The 20,943-nt window shown below is 43.1% G+C and overlaps 1 protein-coding gene across 1 annotated transcript; it reads left to right on the forward strand.

Moving 5' to 3' along the window:
- Window positions 1-6,293: 6,293 nt before the first annotated feature.
- boka (BCL2 family apoptosis regulator BOK a) lies at window positions 6,294-18,510 on the forward strand. The gene is made up of 5 exons (XM_029708270.1): window positions 6,294-6,583; window positions 7,010-7,395; window positions 9,750-9,878; window positions 12,444-12,607; window positions 17,075-18,510. Exons 2-5 carry the CDS (start codon window positions 7,173-7,175, stop codon window positions 17,198-17,200), a joined length of 642 nt encoding a protein of 213 aa, XP_029564130.1. The 5' UTR covers window positions 6,294-6,583; window positions 7,010-7,172; the 3' UTR covers window positions 17,201-18,510.
- The last annotated feature ends 2,433 nt before the right edge of the window (window positions 18,511-20,943 follow it).

Raw genomic sequence — 20,943 nt, forward strand, 5'->3', positions numbered from 1 at the left:
TCGTGTCTTGTCTACACGGAGATAGTGGTGTAGAAATGGAACTGGTAGGTGGAGGAGGGCAGTGATGATATACGGAGGTGCAGAGCTTGCAGGATTGATTTGACTAGGGACTGGGAAGGATAGCTAGCTGGAGAACAACCCCAGATACTTTCTTTATACCAGGTTTAAAAGAGTTGTAGTCGAGGTAGCTCTGGTCCAGGGTGTTATTTCTTCCACTAAGGAATTAGTGGAGGAATTAATGCCCTGGACCAGAGCTCTGGTACAGCAAGAGAGGTAGGGAGGTACCCAGTGAATGACCTTCTTTTTTATTCATTGATAAAAGGCAGATAATATTGTATGTTGAAATGAGTTAGGAACACAAGCAGTCAATCTCCTTTTAGGATACTTCTGTAAAGGACTTGGAGGCATTATTCTGTTGTTTGAGAATTTCGTAGTTCTCATTTGTTCTGTTGTCACACTAAGGTATTCATGGAAATGGAGTTAAATTAAAAAAAATGGAGCAAAACGCACATTCTGTAAGGTACGTTTTCCATTGAAGTGTTTCAAGGGGTCATATATTCCTGTTAATAAATGTAAAAGTACTTTGTTGGCCCCAAGAGAGAAAAAAACTTGTTAATGAAGTTTTCCTATACTATCAATATGTAGTCCTATTTTATTTTCATACATTGACAATAGTCCAACCTAATTCTGGCTCTCATAACCTCAAATGTTAAAGTTAAACATACTTAAAGCATTTAATTGTTGTGTTATTGACTTATTATTAGTCAGTGTTGGCCAGTTCTACTGTTGTTGTCTGATTTCCTAGTTTTAAGGAGAAGAAGGAAGTCGGGAAGGAAGGTGCTACATTTGATGAATGTTTTGTTTGGCTTGCTGGGCTTGTATAGTTACTATCATGTGTTCTGGATTATAGTTATTTTAGCGTTTTTGTTGTCGTTCATTTAACATAGGGAGGACGATGACCTCATAAAATAATATGCAGTGTATATCCTAATATCTAGTCTTTAAAGTTACAGATTCCATTCTAATATGTCGTTAAGGCTGAAGAGCTTGGATGCGTCCCAAATGGGATCCTATTCCCTATGGGCCCTGTTTAAAAAGTAGTACACTATAAAGGGAGTAAATATACCATTTGGGACCATGTTAGAAGATGATCTGTAGTGGTATAACTGTTAGGTGATGCTGTATGAAGCGGGTCATGTGAGTATTGTGTTTAATAGGTGACTACAGGAGATCAGGACCTGTATATTCGTTGTCTTGGGAGTAGAGCTGATTTAGGATGAGGTTTTTTTTTTAAATATTTTTTCCCCCCCCCTTGTAAATCGTACGCATAAGAGGGGAGAATTTATCCTAGATTAGCACTCCTACTTTGAGACGCTAGATGCATACGGGCCCCTGATCTTGGCCGTTCGTCATCAAAAAGTCCCTTTCCCCCGTTACTGTCTACAGACCGTGGTCTCATGATATTGTCTTTCTGTCTCCGGAGTGATAGGGGCCAGTGAGGTGTGGTCCTGTCATCTTCCTTTTTCCCTTGTTGGACTGGAAAGAATCGCAATGTTTAGGGCGCACCTATATCTCACCCCTATGTGTGTCCCAAATGGCGCTCTATTCCCTATATAGTGCACAACTTTTGACCAGGACCCTTGGGGAATAGGGTGCCATTTTGAGATGCATCTATGATTTTTAGGAGGGGGGGGGGGGGGAGACCTCTCTTAACTCCTCTCCCAGTTCATCTCTCTGTGTTCAGGTGTGCTAACCAACCAAGGCCCCACTGGCCCCCCTGCTGTTAAAGTCTCCAGTCAGATGTTCTTCCTATTTATTGTGTAGCAGCATGTCATTGGAGCCCTACTTGTTCCTGTATGTCATGCTTCTTTCTCCTGTTATTATTGCATTGAAAGGATAACAAATAAAGTTGAACAGATGTTAAACAACTTAGTCAGGTTTTCTTTTCAAACTATTTGCCTGTGTGCTTTTAGCCTGACACCCAACGATACAATATTTGGAAGGATGGCCCCCACGAGACTAGTTTGTCATCACCTGCAAGGTTACTTGTCCATCTGACGCGCTACCAAGGTTACCTGTCCCATCTGACGCTCTACCAAGGTTACCTGTCCCATCTGACGCGCTACCAAGGTTACCTGTCCCATCTGACGCTCTACCAAGGTTACCTGTCCCATCTGACGCGCTACCAAGGTTACCTGTCCCATCTGACGCTCTACCAAGGTTACCTGTCCCATCTGACGCTCTACCAAGGTTACCTGTCCATCTGACGCTCTACCAAGGTTACCTGTCCATCTGACGCTCTACCAAGGTTACCTGTCCATCTGATGCTCTACCAAGGTTACCTGTCCCATCTGACGCTCTACCAAGGTTACCTGTCCCATCTGACGCTCTACCAAGGTTATCTGTCCCATCTGACGCTCTACCAAGGTTACCTGTCCCATCTGACGCTCTACCAATGAGTACTTGTCCCATCTGACGCTCTACCAAGGTTACCTGTCCCATCCGACGCGCTACCAAGGTTACCTGTCCCATCTGACGCTCTACCAAGGAGTACTTGTCCCATCTGACGCTCTACCAATGTTACCTGTCCATCTGACGCTCTACCAAGGTCACCTGTCCCATCTGACGCTCTACCAAGGTTATCTGTCCCATCTGACGCTCTACCAAGGAGTACTTGTCCCATCTGACGCTCTACCAAGGTTACCTGTCCCATCCGATGCGCTACCAAGGTTACCTGTCCCATCCGACGCTCTACCAAGGTTACCTGTCCCATCTGACGCTCTACCAAGGTTACCTGTCCCATCTGACGCTCTACCAAGGTTACCTGTCCCATCTGACGCTCTACCAAGGTTACCTGTCCCATCTGACGCTCTACCAAGGTTACCTGTCCCATCTGACGCTCTACCAAGGTTACCTGTCCCATCTGACGCTCTACCAAGGTTACCTGTCCCATCTGACGCGCTACCAAGGTTACCTGTCCCATCTGACGCGCTACCAAGGTTACCTGTCCCATCCGACGCTCTACCAAGGTTACCTGTCCCATCTGACGCGCTACCAAGGTTACCTGTCCCATCCGACGCGCTACCAAGGTTACCTGTCCCATCCGACGTGCTACCAAGGTTACCTGTCCCATCTGACGCACTACCAAGGTTACCTGTCCCATCTGTCACGCTACCAAGGTTACCTGTCCCATCTGACGCTCTACCAAGGTTACCTGTCCCATCTGGCGCACTACCAAGGTTACCTGTCCCATCTGTCACGCTACCAATGTTACCTGTCCAGCTGACGCTCTACCAATGTTATCTGTCCAGCTGACGCTCTACCAATGTTATCTGTCCAGCTGACGCTCTACCAATGTTACCTGTCCAGCTGACGCTCTACCAGAAGGTGGCAGTGATGGGCTGTTGACCTAATGCTCATGACTACTGCAGGTCATTCTGTTCCCACTAGATGGCCAGGTTAGGTTTTTAAAAAAAATGTATTTTATTAAGATGAGAAATTGTAGAAGGCTTCCGACTTGTCCAGATAGTGACGGTCGTGGTGTTCCCATTGAGTGAAAACCTTGGAAGAACAGAGAGAGAATGGAAACTCTGACACCCATAGCAGCGTAAACAGCTTACTTACCCTGGGAAACGACTCAAACAGGTGGGGGAATCCTATGAGAAGGTATTCTCTGGGCATGCCTAAACAAAACTCATTTTTCCACATGTGTATGTGAGGGTGCGGTGAAAACCAAACTTGTACAATGTCTTGTTGAAGTACAGTAGTAACAAACAACATTAACTCCATGTGGAGACAGACTGCATCTTCAACAATACATTCTGTAGAACCAAGTGTTCTCAGAATGTGACCTGGGTTTGAACCTCTGGGTTGCCGTAGCAGGGAAGGACTGGGTTTGAACCTCTGGGTTGCCGTAGCAGGGAAGGACCGTTTTATAAGTAGGTTATAATATTTCTCTTCTTAACCTTTTATTTAACTAGGCAAGTCAGTTAAGAACAAATTCTTATTTTCAATGACGGCCTAGGAACTGTGGGTTAACTGCCTTGTTCAGGGGCAGAACAACAGATTTTTACCTTGTCATTTCAGGGATTCAATCTAGCAACCTTCCAGTTACTAGTCCAACGCTCTAACCACTAGGCTACCTTCCGCCCCTACATGAGGCACGATCTTGATAACCTCATTCTATTTTTTGCCCAGGTTTTTATTGAGTGAACCAAACTCATGAACTGATAACAGAAATAGAATACAGCATTTTTAAATCCTGTTTGGATCATCAGGGAGGACTGTTGTGTGTTTGATCAATTCCAGGGCCATCTGTAATCTTCATATGGAAGCTCCAGAGAGCTACTTTTTATTTTCCTAAGATAACATTCAGTTTTAGCCAGGTAGGGAAGGAGAAGGGAGCGACTAAAGTGGCGTTTGTGGTTTGAGCCAGGTGAAACGGTGCCCAAGCTCGCTGCCTGTTAACATTCTGTTATATTGTAGATAGAACATGTTATTAAGGGTTCAGCAGCTGGTCAAACACAGTTGTTTTTGTTGGCATCCATTACTGCTACTGTTATTTTTCACTTTTATTTATTTTTTTTACAGTTTTTTTTCTTTACTTATCTATTGTTCACCTAATACCTTTTTTAAAAACAAAATGTTTTAACTTAAATTGCACTGTTGGTTAACGGCTTGTAAGTAAGCATTTCACTGTAAGGTCTACACCTGTTGTATTCAGCACATGTGACAAATAAACTTTGATTTGATTTATTATTATTCTGCTTCTTCTGTAAGGCAATATTAAATATCAAATTCCAGAGAGTAGGTAATGCCTAAGGTGCTACTTATCATGATGGTAAAAAACACACATGGGCCACACCCTCTTACGGTGGTGCTTTAACAAGCAAAAATGAAAATGCAATCTTTGAAAGCTCACGCCCCTCACCCTGTTTGATCTAGAGTACATCGGTTACTTCTCCTCACAAGGAACACATTTACCTCAAGGACCCATAAGGTCTGCCATGATGGATCTTTCACCATTTTGAGTTTTTTGGGGGGAAAAACACTTCAAACGCTACTCCTCTGGCACAGAATGACCGATCTGCACCAAACTTGATATGTGGCATCTATGGACAAATTTCTCCCAAAGCAACATTTTCCAGACTAGGCCCATAAGCGTGGGCGTGGTCTGGCACATAAATGCATATAAATCAGTCACGGATATTCTGATTGTTACAAAACTTGGTACACATGTTCCAACCACTGAAGACTTAACATATTCAAGCACATTCAGATTGACCACACGGTGGCGCTATAACGGGCACATGTTTATATCTCTTGATCTGTTTGACTCTGTGCGATGAAATTTGGCACACATGCTCAGGGATACGAGTCTAGCTAATCTGTAAAATATTGTTCCGTTTTGCCGCATGGTGGTGCTGTTGGTCATGAAAACCCATCCATTCAAGCTCATTGGCTCGTAGCTGCCATATTGTTTGAGCTAGAGTTCTGGTACATTTTGGAACACAAACAATGAGTAATAAGGGAGCTGAAAGTGTAGTCTACAGTTCTTCCAGGGAGATTCTGCCAAACTGCTGCTCTACAATAATTACAGGGCATGTCTTGGCATGGCGAGCTAAGGCACGGTAATGACCTTTCTGAAGGATATCATTTGAGGAACCAGTGTTGGGAGTTTGTATGTGTGAGTGTTTGTAATGTTCAAATATGTTATATTTGTATATTGGGAAAAGGCAATACATCCCAGTTGTGTTATTATTTACAAAAGTATGTTCATGTAAATCGAGAAAGATTCTAGCAACACATGCTGTTCAATTTTTGGAGGGAGAATTTTTCTATGGAAGTCGAGAGGCTAGAAGTATCAGGGCATCATTCTAGAGAAGATGATGTTGTTGGACGATGATAATTATCATGATTATGTATTAATACAATAGCCTTGATTATCATGATTATGTATTAATACAATAGCCTTGATTATGATTATGTATTAATACAATAGCTGTGATTATCATAATTATATATTAATACAATAGCCTTGATTATCATGATTATGTATTAATACAATAGTCGTGATTATCTTTGGACAACATAATATTGCAATATCTTGTTTGTTACAAGATATAAAACACATTCCTTTGTCTGCTACACCCCTACCCGACTTGCCTAGTTAAATAAAGGTTAAATTAAATTTCCCAAAAAATGACCCATCAAAAGAGATTTCCTTAGAAATGTGCTGCTGTGGGATGGGCGGGGCATATGGAGATAATGAGATCCTTATCCCTGCCTTTATATCCAAACGGTCCATAGAAGGAAACTATCCTCGAGTGTTGGGGCGCACTTCTCTCAGCTACCAACCCTGGCTGTGCCGAACACTATAAATCAATGGTCAAGAAAGCGTTCAGAGTATCGGTAAGGAACTGACGCCGTGAAGACTTCACAGCAGTTTTTTTTTTTTTTGGAACCGAGAATGAACTGTTTTAATATATGCGTAATGACAAAGTGGTAGATGTGGATATCCTGTAGCCAATAATCCCGACGGCGCACACCGTGCGCCTGTAGACTACAGGACTGGAATCGAAAGGTATTTGGACATTTTGCTTATCTGTGTACAGTAGCATTTTCTATTTACGTTATATTTGAATATATATTGTAACTAAATACATTTTAATTGACAAACTCCTGCAATAACCTGCTCACTTTACAATGGTAAACTATCATCATAATCAAATACAATTGACAAAAATGTAGAGGTTTCTGTGTAGTTAAAATGTGTAGTTCAAATCAAATGTTATTGGTCACATACACATGGTTAGCAGATGTTATTGCGAGTGTAGAGAAATGCTTGTAATTCTCGCCATTAACACAAGGAAGCTGAGTTTGTCAAACTGCGAAAGGATGGCATTATGGGAGCCTATGGGCACCTATAGGTTGTTGACGGTGACCAAATAAACTAATTCAATTCTGCGCTACTGAAAATCAATGAAATAATGCCCCTTTTTCCAAACAGGCCGATTCTGTTCGAAACGCCCTCAGTCCGAGGGAGGGGAGTAGAGGAGTAGCATTCTGGTGACAAAGAGGACCATACACGGCGACCGAGGTTGAAGATTGAGGTGGATCAGGGCCAGCGCCAGGCGGGTTGTTTGTGATTAACTGCTGCTGGGGACTGGGGTATGGAGATGTTGCGTCGCTCCTCAGTTTTCGCGGCTGAAGTGATGGAAGTATTTGACCGCTCCCCAACAGACAAGGAGCTGGTGTCACAGGCGAAGGCTCTATGCAGGGACTATATCCATTCCAGGCTGAACCGAACCGGGATAGGTTGGTCCAAACCCGAGCATCAGCTGTCAGCATCTGGTGGGATGCTTGGAGAGGTATCCTCTGTCCTCATGTGGTTAGGTAAGAGGGCATCAGTGCGCAATTTGTGTACATTGGTGGGCTAGTGTCTGTGTGAAGCATCTATTGGGGCTATATTCAGCAGCATATCCTATAAAACCATTTATTTTTATTTTTTAGAAAGCACATGGTAATCGATTGTCTACAATGTCCAAATAGTATGTTATTTGTTTATATTATAGCTTCAGTTTCTAGATTCAGCTATTAGCCAAGCCTACTTGGTCACATTAGCTTGATGTTGGAATTTTGCTCTCTGTTCAGACTCCTCTCTAGACATCCAACTGATGTCATGAGTTTGTGGAGGTTACCTAGGCTACTCGGTGTTGGATTGTACAAAACCTTCCCTCTGTAGCCCATTATCCCCCCCCCCCCCTTCCCCTCTGTATTATTTTGAGAAAGAGAAGTCTCCTGAAAGATAGACACACTGATGAATCACTGTCTGAAGCCCAGCACAGTGCATCACATTAATGTCCTGTTACTTAGCAACGGAGAATACCTCTAAATAAATACCTTCTAACTGTGGACAGAAATATTAGCCATGTCTGTGTACCAAATGGCACACTATTCCCTGTTTTTAGTGCACTACTTTTGACCGGAGCCCTGGTCTGTTTTAGTAGTGCACTAAATAGGGAATAGGGTGCCTCTGGGTCAGAGGCTCCTGACATTCAGCTAATAGTAGAAATGATACCGCTGAATCACAGAGAGTAAAGAGAGTTAACTTAAAGATAGTACCTGCAGCACTAGTGAACAGGGAATTCACTAGCCTGGTCCCAGGTCTGTGCTGTCTTGTCCACTTCTATGGTTAACAATGACAATAGGAGTGGCCTAGACATATAGATGAAGTATTCTATGGGGTAATACAGACCAGGGCTGTGCACAGACCTTGCATGGAACAGTTGCTCAAAATGGAAAAAGGCCTGCAAATGGTAAGCTAGCTAGCGACAGTGTCTCTTAAGCACATGATTGACATTTGGGGGTCAAAGGTGGGCTATCAGCTGATTTATTGATTTAAATCTGCTAATTAGCTAGCTCCATTTCTTTTACTGGTTTGTGATTTATCAGAGTTTTTTTTGTTTTGTGTACACAGATTTGCAGATGCTATCTTAGGTGTAGCAAAAAAAGCTTATGTTGATATCTCCAACAGTGCAGTAATACCTAGCAATACAAAGCAATACACACGTAATCCAAAAAAGAAATGAAGAAATATCGTCACAAAAATTCAATTAACTCTACTAAACAGTAATCCAAATGCTCATATCAAATAATAACTTAATAATCTTCTAACTCATGATATATATGGCTGGCTGACTAGTGGCTTGTGTTGATTTATGTTAGTATAGGTGGTTCGCTTGAGTGTAGACTAGGCCTACCTGTGTTGCTGCTGCTGCCCTGAAACGCTGTAACAACCGACCCTGAAGAACGGATGAAGTTGGGTCAGAGAGTCATTGATGCTCCGCTGCTCTGCTCCTCTTTGTCTTTCTGCCTCTTATCTGCTGTGCGTATCACTCAACCAGACCAAATATTGATGATATAGATTTTTATCAAGTGTTAATCAAATGTTATGCCGCTGTGGAAGTGGTTGATATTTTAAACCTGCAATAAGTCACTTTTTGGGTGACATGACCTTTTTTGGGGCACGTAGACGTTTTCGTTATAGATCTGTCATTCTCATTGAAAGTAAGTCTAAGATGCGGTAGATCTGTTCTATGTTTTAAACGGCTGTAAAATACTATTTTTGGGGGGTTCTAAGAAATATATTTCACAGCGGTTTTAGATTCTACATTTAATTATCTTGTTTGTTTTGTCACATAAACTGAAATTAGGGGAATGTTAGAATTTTAGCAACCAGGAAATGGAGTGATTTCTGCACAGTGCATGTAGCTAGCTACACACACACACAAACTCGACCGGTGACCGCATCTCTCAAACCATACATGTTTGGATACCGGGTGCGCGCGATCTCTGTACAGGGCAGACTGGGGAAACGGTGCAACTGGACACACGCGATCTCTGTACAGGGCAGATCAACAGGCGCAACCAGCGGATGGGATGGAGGTGCGAACTTGACAACGACTTGCGGGCAGTGGGTTCCGAACAAAGATGACAAACATATATACATAACGTTTTTTATGGGGGGGGGTTATACCGCCACCCAAAAGGGCACTTTGGAGACAGGAAGGGTAAAGGGGCATGTGCTCTGCACACGTAGAACCTTATGTTTGTGCTGTATACAGGCACAGATATCTCTGACCAAGCTGGGAAACCAAACCCCCTCACTGGCTCACTACCTGTCCTGTTGTTCACTAGATGATGAGTTGGGAGTTCCTGATTGGCTCACTACCTGTTCTGTTCCCTAGGTGATGAGTTGGAGTACCTGCGGCCCAACATCTACCGTAACGTAGCTCGTCAGCTGAACATCACCGTAGCGTCTGAGAGCGTGGTGTCTGATGCCTTCCTGGCTGTGGCTGCAGAGATCTTCTCCACCGGTAGGTCAATGCCTATTCACTACTACACCAGTGGGACAAGATCTCTCTGACAACCAGCCTGGGGCGAACAAACCTTATACGTGATCTTGCCGACCCCAACCAAACTGTGCTGACTCAGATGTATATTTTCAGCAGCATGGTTTCAGCTACTATTTATGGTGGATTCAGAACCAGGCCAGCTCAGCTTGGCTCTGTTCGTCTTAGTAGTATGAAAAGCCCTGAAATGGATGGACAACTGGTTATAATGTATCTGGGTTGTAACATGATGGTAATGTTGGTAGAGTTGTTTCTTGTATTGTGGCAAATATTAGCAAGAATATTCAGAGGGGGGGGGGGAGTAATGAATCACAGAGGATGCTGGGTGATCTATTAGCAGTGTGTTGTATAGAAAAAGAGGAACTAGTGGATTCATTATCAATGAAGATATGTAACGTTAGGGAGAACAAGTTCAACTGACTTTAAAGAAGCATGTCAACAGAGGTAACTGAGACCAGGGATGTGTCCAGAATGGAACCCTATTCCCTTTATAGTGCACTAGAAAGTAGTGCACTATATAGGGAATAGGGTGCCTTTTTGGGACACAGACCAGCTCTCAGTATGGTGTGTTACCTCTCTTTACGGGCCTCTTTTTAAAGTGATTTACTGGCAGGGGCCAAGCATAGTTCTGTGGGAAAGGTAAAAATAGACATTTTCTGACATTTTTTGTACACATTCAGCCTTGGCTGTTTCTTAGAGCGTCAGGAGACTGTATAGTACAGCACTCTGGGTACCATGGAGCCTGTAGAGACTGTGACTCTGCCATGGAGCCTGTAGAGTAGAGACTGACTCTGCCATGGAGCCTGTAGAGTAGAGACTGCGACTCTGGGTTTGGCAGATGCCAGGAGAACGCTACCATAGTGTCAACTGTAAAGTTTGGTGGAAGAGGGATAATGGTCTGGGGCCGAGACGAGGATTCTGCAAACCCAAACGAAGATATGGCTTTGAGGGCTGCTTTCCCAAAGGTCCTATCTGCTAGACTAAGCATTGGCCTTACTTTCCCTGTCCTATAGTGTACTGTGCTGTAGTTGGTAGCAGGGAAGAATTATGTAACGCTACAGCATACAATGACATTCTAGAAGATTCTGTGCTTCGAACTTTCATAAAGCAAGGCTCATACAGAAACGGTTTATCAAGATCGGTGTGGAAGAACTTTACTAGCCTGCACAGAGCCCTGACCTCAACTCCACCGAACACCTTTGGGATGAATTGGAACGCCGACTGCGAGCCAGGCCTAATCGCCCAACAGCAGTGTCCTCTCACTAATGCTCTTGTGGCTGAATGGAAGCATGTCCCCACAGCAATGTTCCAACATCTAGTGTAAAGCCTTCCTACGATAATGGCGGCTGTTAAAGCAGCAACGGGGAACCAACTCCATATTGATTCTCGTTATTTGGAATGAGATGTTTGTCGAGCAGATATCCACATACACTACTACATAGCCAAAAGTATCTTAGATTAAATCTGACTTTTGAGGAAGTGTACACTGGCTATAGCGTCTCAAAATGGACAAACGGTTCTACTTTTCTCGTTTTTTCAAGTAAAGGTCTTTTAAGGGAGTATGTGAGCACACGTTTGTTTTGAACTCGGCTTCAGCCAAACTGAAGCATACCGACGCCTTAAGTCGCTTTGAATAAAAGCATCTGTTTTAAATGGCTGTTTTAAAATTATTTTTTGGGGGGGGATGGTCCATAGTTAGTCTGTCACAAGAGACTAACCAAAGTGTAGTTGTTAATTAACATGATCCCATTCTGTCAGGGAATGACCGTTGAATCCATGACCTTGGACTTAAAACTTTACATTACATTAAACTTAAAACATACAACTTAAAACTTTACATTACACACAGTCCATTACGTTGTCAGTTGATTACTTGACATTTTCAATCCCTAGAAATATCTGTCTGGATTCCAACGTGGTGGTAAATCCCTCCTATGATGCTTAGAAGTGAAAGGAGCTGATTTCTACCAAGGAATGAGTCTGTGCAACAATTTCAGTGTAGGGCTATTCACTGTCCTCCATAGTCTGAACACATTACCATAAATGGTAGCGTTACTAGTTAAAATCCTGACTGAAAAACAAGTGCTTCAAGTTTGCTAAACGTCTGCTGTCTGAGCTAATAAAGAATAATATACCAGTTTTAGACTGCCTTTATGATGTATTGTTGTTTGGCGGATGGGCATGACGGCTGAATGGCTGGAGGCTACATCTAGTTATGTCTCTGTCTCCCTTCACTAAAGGAGTTCCTGGCAGAGACGCAGTCATACGCACTCGGCTCCCTCAGTCAGTCAGTCACCCTCCCTCCCTTCAGGCAGCACGATCATGTAAAACCCAAAAAATGATCTCATGTTATTGCTATCCAGTCAGAAGTAAAGATTTTACATGATATTTTTTTGTAATAAGCTGAAATGAAATGGATAAATAAATGTACTTGGACACCGCTAACATTATTGGAATGTGTGTGAAAGGGGGGGATCCCGGGTGTTTGATTCAGGAGGTTTTAGTGTCTCTGTCTGCATCTCTCCTCAGGTATAACGTGGGGGAAGGTGGTATCCCTGTATGCGGTAGCTGGTGCCCTGGCGGTGGACTGCGTGAGGCATGGTCACCCAGCAATGGTCCACACCATCGTAGACTGCATGGGGGAGTTTGTCCGCAAGAGCCTGGTCTCCTGGTTGAAGAGGAGAGGAGGATGGGTAAGATAAACACTAGTATAGAAATGCAGTAGAATCTATAGAATGTTCAAGGTTCCATGCCCTTATTATAGACTATTTCTATGCTCACCGCGCCATAGTTTTACCGATAGACATACAATTACTAGAATAGGAGAAAACACTTCAGACAACTGTAATTTGACAGTACGTATATGGGTAGACTCAGCAGTCTTATGACTTTGGGGGTCAAAGCTGTTCAGGCCTTTTTGTCTCAGACTTGACGCTCTGGTACCACTTGCCATGCGGTAGCAGAGAGAACAGTCTATGACTTGGGTGGCTGGAGTCTTTTTGACAATGTTTAGGGCCTTCCTCTGACACCAATTGGTCTAGAGGTCCTGGCTGGCAGGTAGTTTGGCCCCTGTGTAGTACTGGGCTGTACGCACTACCCTCTGTAGCGCCTTGTGGTCTGATGCCGAGCAGTTGCCATACCAGGCAGTGGTGCAACCAGTCAAGATGCTCTCAATGGTGCAGCTGTAGAACTTTTTGAGGATCTGAGGACCCATGCCAAATCTTTTCAGTGTCCTGAGGGGGAAGAGGCGTTGTAAGTGAAGACACTTGCCAGAAAGGTCGGCGCATGCTCTAAGTACATGTCACATCGGCTACGGAGAGCGTGAGCACACAGTCGTCCGAAACAGCTGGTGCTCTTACACATGGTTCATTGTTGCTTGCCTTGAAACGAGCATAGAAGGCATTTAGCTCGTCTGATAGACTTGCGTCATTGGGCAGCTCGCGGCTGGGTTTTCATTAGTAATCCGTAATCCCTTTCCCATCCGACGAGCGTCAGAGCCGGTGCAGTAGGAGTCAATCTTAGTCCTGTGTTGACGCTTCGCCTGTTTCCCAGTGGACCCTAATACCGTTTGAATTGATGCATAGATGTTACATTTAGAAGCCTATTTTATCTGATTGAGAACATGCGTTGCACAAACAACATGCTGATATACACCACCACTGGTAGCAACCTGTATTAGAGCTAACATTCTCTTTGTCCTAGCTAGTGATTTTATCTTAAGGGCATTTATCTAGCTAGCGATTAGCATTAGTGATTAGCTTTAGGCACATGCCAGCTTCCTTAGACTAACTCTCATTTTGCAAAAAGAAAGATACACAAACTAATATTATTAAAGAGAAAACATGTGTATTCAACAATGCTGCTTTCTGAGAGAAACAGGCACAGTGTATAGGAACTGTGTGCTGCCTGTCTGAGTGATTTGAGCAGTGTAGAAAAGAGTGTTTGGATGAAATATTGTTATGCTTTGAATTTTTGATAGTAATTTTCTTTTTTTTGTCGCATGGTGCTCCCAAAATAAAACACAAAAATAATTGGTCCTACTTTAGAGCCCTGCCTGTGGTTCAAGTGATTGACTGAGTCTGTGCACCGCCAAGGTTTATTTAGGATGGGCTGTGTGTTGATGACGGACATAGGCTATTTTAATCACAGAAGTGTGCATACAGCAAGCCCATGTCTGCACAGACATAATCACAGATAACCCAGAACTAACATCTTGTGTAATTTAGTCAGATGATCGATTGAGCATCTTTGGTACCATTTCTGTTGACGTAGTCTGTCCACGTGAGATTAGTGCAGACTCCATGTCTCACGACTGTGATGCCTGTATGTGTTTCCCTATGTTGTACATATTTGAGTTCAGACTGCCTGCAGGTCATGGTCTTCTATACCCACCTATCAGGTGTGTCCTGAACATGTTACTCTAGGTGTCCACTGAGAGACTAGCTCAATAAAACTGAGGTAAACAAGAGCCTGAACACAATACAATCATGACTGAAAAACACAACTCCCTGTCCTGTACATGGTAGAAGGGCAGGGTGTTTTGCACATTGACTTTGACTAACTCAAGGCTTTGTCTTCAAAGCATGAGGTGTTTGTAACAGCTATTTCTAATAGCCAATGTCTCGATATTGAGTTGAATTCAGCCACTACTTTAAGAAACTCCCAAAAATGTAATATATATTAGTCTTGCTCTAGAGATCATCTGATGAAAATCCTCTGAAAGCAACGTGTGGTGTCCAACTGGTACTCAAAGCTGAGAGGCGGCCTGGCAAAGAGCCTCGGCCTAAATCTATGAATTCTGCTCTGTTGGCAAAGCTTAAAAGTCAACCAAGAATCCCTCTAAAGCAGGCCTGTGTTCCCAAATGGACCCCGATTTCCCCTATATAGTGCACTACTTTCGACCAGGACCCATAGGGTGCCATTTGGGACTCAACCTTGGAATGGCCCATTTGGAAGTTGACCACGCCAGATAATTAAAGGTCATAAAATGTTGACGTGGACTGGAGTTTGATGCTGCTATAAAACCATACCAAAACATTGAGGAGAAAATGGCTGTACTATTAGCTACCCAAGTGGCCACAGACGTCCTTTCAACATCTAGTAATGATTTACATCTAACGTGAAATCAACAAAACATTTCACCATTGGATTTAGGTGAAAAAGAAATTACTTTACGTTGATGACTTTTTGCAAATCCAATCAGTTGTCCACATGGCTTCAATGTCATCAGATCAATTTATTTTTGTTGAAATTACTTTGCAACCTTCAACCTGTCTTGATGACTCATATTTTTTTTTTCTCCTTTTATTGTGCTGTTTTACTGCTGTTCAAAACCTTTGACCAATTTGTTTCAAGTGGTATGTTGAAATGTGTGTCGTTAAGATTACAGTTTTGGATTTGGCTGAGACGTTGCTTAGTTAACTCGCTGCATTTCCTCTTTTTTTTATGTGATCATGTATACGTTCTATTTTTTTTATGAACATTTTAACCTAACCTAGACCTATTTGGAGAGACCAACCTCTCTCAAACACATTTTGTAATATAATGTAATCTAGTCCTGTTAACACATGTTATTTATCAGACATTCATTGGTTACTGACTAACTGTTAAAGGATCCCACCCTGTTTAAAGGAAATCGACGTGTGTGTGTGTGTGTGTGTGTGTGTGTATATAGGGAATCCCTTATTGCCTTTTGAAACTTTGACTAGTGACATCATCAGTGCCCAGCCTCTGCTCAAAGGGCTGTGTCCTAATTTTCCACCCTTCTCCCACACTAGTCCCTTCGTGGATTTAACAGTATTGATTGCTGTAATCAGTGGCTGTAGGCGTGCCAACCATTGTTAAATCCATGATGGGATGTGTGGGGAACAGATACAAGAATTGAGACTTAGCCCTTGTACACTATACTAAATTACACTATATATACACAGCAGTATGTGGACACCCCTTCAAATGAGTGGATTTGGCAATTTCAGCCACACCTGTTGCTGATAGGTGTATAAAATGGAGCACACAGAGATGCAGTCTCCATATCATTGGCAGTAGAATGGCCTTACGGAAGAGCTCAGTGACTTTCAATGTGGCACTGTCATAGGATGCCACCTTTCCAACAAGTCAGTCTGTCAAATTTCTGCCCTGCTAGAGCTTTCCCGGTAAACTGTAAGTGCTGTTAGTGTAAAGTAGAAAAGTCTAGGAGCAACAACGGCTCATCTGCTAACTGGTAGGCCACACAAGCTCACAGAACGGGACCACAGCGTGCTGAAGCGCATAGTGTAAAAAATCATTTGTCCTCGGCTGCAACACTCACTACTGAGTTCCAAACTCCCTCTGGAACCAACATCAGCAAAATAACTGTTTGTCGGGAGCTTCATGAAATGGGTTTCCATGGCAGAGCAGCCGCACACAAGCCTAAGATCACCATGTGCAAGGCCAAGCATCTGCTGGAGTAGTGGAAACGCGTTCTATGGAGCGATGAATCACGCTTCACCATCTGGCAGTCCGACGGACTAATCTAAGTTTTGGCAGATGCCAGGAGAACACTACCTACCTAAATGCATAGTGCCAACTGCAAAGTTTGGTGGAGGAGGGATAATGGCGTGAGGCTGTTTTTTGTGGTTTGGGCCCCTTGGTTCCAGTGAAGGGAAATCTTGAATGATACAGCGTACAATGACATTCTAGACAATTCTGTGCTTTCAACTTTGTGGTAACAGTTTGGAGAAGGCCCTTTCCTGTTTCAGCAGGACAAATCCCCCGTGCACAAAGCAAGGTCCATACAGAAATGGTTTGTCGAGATCGGTGTGGAAGAACTTCACTGGCCTGCACAGAGCCCTGACCTCAACCCCATCAAATACCTTTGGAATGAATTGGAACGCCGACTGTGAGCCAGGCCTAATCGCCCCAAATCAGTGCTCAACCTCACTAATGCTGTTGTGGCTGAATGGAAGCAGATCACTACAACAATGTTCCAACATCTAGTGGAAAGCCTTCCCAGAAGAGTGGAGGCTGTTATAGCAGCAAAGGGGGACCAACTCCATATGAATGCCCCTGATTTTGGAATGAGATGTTAGATGAGCAGGTGTCCAAATACTTTTGGTCATGTAATGTATATTTCAATAATGCTGGCTAGTATCTGAGTTGCTGTCATCTGTCTCTTCCCTCAGGCTGATATCACGAAGTGCGTGGTGAACACAGACCCCAGCTTCCGCTCCCATTGGTTGATGTCTGCTGCCTGCGCCTGTGGACATTACCTGAAGGCCATGGTGTTTTACCTGCTCCGGGACAAGTGACAACGGAGGAGGAAGCTCGCAGACACACGATGAGCAGTCTGCGTCATACGAACACAGCCACCCCCGTCCATCAGTGGAGTACAGGACAAGCAAAGCCTGGTCCCAGATCATTTTGTTCTCTTGACAACTCCAGTGATGTCATTGTCAAGCCAAACATGTTTGTCATGACAATGAGTGACAAGGAGTTGCACAAACAGACTGGTACTCAGGGCCAGCCTCCCTCCCTTCCTTCCTCTCTCCCTCTGTCCCTCTGTCTGAGCTGCAGAGCTGCAGCCATCCCTGCTCTAGCGTCTAGATATGTTGTTGTTTACACCTGCAGAAGTTTGCTCCGACACTGCCACCGGCGAGCACCTTGGGCCTTCACAAACGCACTGGCCTGGAGCATCAATGTGAATTAGCCTCGTCTGCTTTGAACAAACTTAAGGGTATTTATTATTTAGCTTGACAGCAATATTTTGGCGTGCAGTACAGATCCTCCAGCTGGATTGTGAGGTAGTAGTCTAGTCATATAGATCTATAGAATAGAATGCCACCCATCAACCATTGACTTGAATGTGAATGTCCTTTCTACTCATTATATTTCTGTATTTGTTTTTCTTCAGTTAAATCCGAGAGTCACATTCCTTGCTTTTAAAAAAAAAAAAAAAATATATGAATTTTACTAGGCAAGTCAGCTTAAGGACATTTTCTTATTTACAATGACAGGCCTACCCCGTACAACACTGGGCCAATTGTGCACCACCCAGGAGCTTGCTTTACACATGGGCAAATATTACATTCAAAGCAATGGAAGATTTCTATAAATTTCCGTTTCTGTTCTGCACATGTCAAGCAAAGGGGATATGGCCCAGACAGTGTACCTGTAAATAAACCAGTATTTTTCATCCAGGGGTTATACTCTCCCTGGTGGCTGACAATAAGAATGACCAGAATCCCTTTTTGATGACGATTTGAAAAGGAAAATTGTGAAATCATTCGGAATTCCTCAGTTTGGATGGAAATATCATTTAGATTCTAAGGTTTGTCTGCATGCTCCACGTAGTTGAGTGTGTGAATTTACAAACAATCTGGGTGAATAAGTGTGTGTTTGTGTGTGTGTGTATATATATATATATATATATATATGACTGTTTTTGTAAAATATTGTGCAATTATGGATCGCTCTCACTTGAATCCCATTCAGACATTTTGTCTGTTTTCTACAAATAATTTGTATTCTGTGAATAACTAACTACACAGTAGCGTACACATACACTGTATTTGGCATGCAGCACTGAGTGTCTTCAGAAATAAAATGTTTTACATTTCAACATTGTTTTCTTATTTATTAACGTCAGCATTATACATTGAAAAGCGATACCAACTTAGCTTAGCCTACTAACAAGTGAATGGTTGGACCAAATAGCCCAAGTCTGCCATATGTAGTCTTAAATAGCCAATTTATTTATCATGATTTACTGCCACCTACTGTCCAATACAAGTATAACACCAAACGTTTGTCTATTGCAATATTAGAGAACCTTTCATTCTGATCACATTGGGCTAACTCTAGGTAGGATACACAAAATATTTGTGTGGTTGAAAGTTAAGGCTTTTTATCTTCCCACTAGATCTAAATAGCTGTGTTCAAATGTAATAAGCCGTTTAACAGAAACTTATCCAAAGCGATCTTAGTCACACATTTTACACTTGGGTGGCTCCAGCGGGAATCGAACCCACTACCGTTGATGTTGTGGGTTCAACTGACTGAGCCACACAGGACCACAAATAAAATCGCTTTTGTCACTTGTGTTGTAAACAACGTGTATACTAACAGTGAAATGTTTACTTACGGGCCCTTTCCAACAAAGCAGAGAATTATTTTTGAAAAATAATGGATTTGATTAGTTTTAAGTCACATGTACAAGATTGCAGATGTATTTACAGGGTACAGTGAAATTCTTGAGCTCCGAGCTCCAACAATGCAGGACAAAGTGACTTAAAACATAATAGTAATACAGATAATAAAAAGTGAAATAATTATTAACCGCATAATAGGATGAATAAATACACAATGAGTAACGAGAACATGGCTAAATACACGGGGTACCAGTACTGAGTCGATGTGTAGGAGTACGAGGTATTAACATGGCTATATACACAGGGTACCAGTACTGAGTAGATGTGTAGGGGTACGAGGTAATAACATGGCTATATACACAGGGTACCAGTACTGAGTCGATGTGCAGGGGTACAAGGTAATAACATGGCTATATACACAGGGTACCAGTACTGAGTAGATGTGTAGGGGTACGAGGTAATAACATGGCTATATACACAGGGTACCAGTACTGAGTCGATGTGCAGGGGTACGAAGTAATAACATGGCTATATACACGGGGTACCAGTACTGAGTAGATGTGCAGGGGTACGAGGTAATAACATGGCTATATACACAGGGTACCAGTACTGAGTCGATGTGCAGGGGTACGAGGTAATTGAGGTAGATGCATTACATGGTAATTGTATGTGGACACCTGCTTGTCGAACATCTCATTCCAAAATCATGGGCATTAATATGGAGTTGGTCACCCCCTTTGCTGCCATAACAGCCTCCACTCTTCTGTGAAGGGTTTCTACTAGATGTTGGAACATTGCTGCAGGGGACTTGCTTCCATTCAGCCATGAGCCTTCGTGAGGTCGGGCACTGATGTTGGGCGATTAGGCCTGGCTCGCAGTCGGCGTTCCAATTCATCCCAAAGATGTTCGATGGGGTTGAGGTCAGGACTTTGTGCAGGCCAGTCAAGTTCTTCAACACCGATCTCGACAAAACATTTCTGTATGGACCTCGCTTTGTGCACTGGGGATTTGTCACTGGAACTAAGGGGCCTGAACCATGAAAAACAGCCCCAGACCATTATTCCTGATTGGTATTCGGCCATGATTACTACTAGTTTAGATAGCTGGCTAGACTAATTTACCAATCCATTTTTTTTTTGCTGACATGTGTCACGTCCTGACCAGCAGAGGGAGTAATTGTATTAGTATTTGGTCAGGACGTGGCAGAAGGGTTTGTGTTTTGTATGGTTTTTCTAGTTTGTCTATTTCTGTGTGGTCTGTGTGGCTCCCGATCAGGAACAGCTGTACGTCGTTGTTCCTGATTGGGAGTCATATATTACTTGCTTGTTTTCACCTGGGGATTTGTGGGTAGTTGTTTTTGCACTGCGTTTTGTTAGCCTGCAAAACTGTTCCTGTCGTGTTTCTGTATTTTCTTGTTTTTCGTGTTCACGTCTTTAATAAATAATATGTTGAGCACGCAACCCGCTGCGCCTTGGTCTCATCAATACGACAGCTGTGACAACATGGCTAATTGAGTGACTGTCAGTGACTGACATAACATTAAAAAAACTGCTGATGCACAACCACATTTCGAACTTGCACCTTGTGTATTCTATTATTCTAACTCGCAACAGTAAATTGAGAAGCCAACCAAATTGCACTTAGGGCCCCCCAAAAGGCTAGAGTCAAATCAAATTCAAATCAAATTTATTTATATAGCCCTTCTTACATCAGCTGATATCTCAGTGCTGTACAGAAACCCAGCCTAAAACCCCAAACAGCAAGCAATGCAGGTGTAGAAGCACGGTGGCTAGGAAAAACTCCCTAGAAAGGCCAACACCTAGGAAGAAACCTAGAGAGGAACCAGGCTATGAGGGGTGGCCAGTCCTCTTCTGGCTGTGCCGGGTGGAGATTATAACAGAACA

The sequence above is a fragment of the Salmo trutta genome, chromosome 22 (assembly GCF_901001165.1).
Source record: "Salmo trutta chromosome 22, fSalTru1.1, whole genome shotgun sequence".
NCBI classification, from domain to species: domain Eukaryota; kingdom Metazoa; phylum Chordata; class Actinopteri; order Salmoniformes; family Salmonidae; genus Salmo; species Salmo trutta.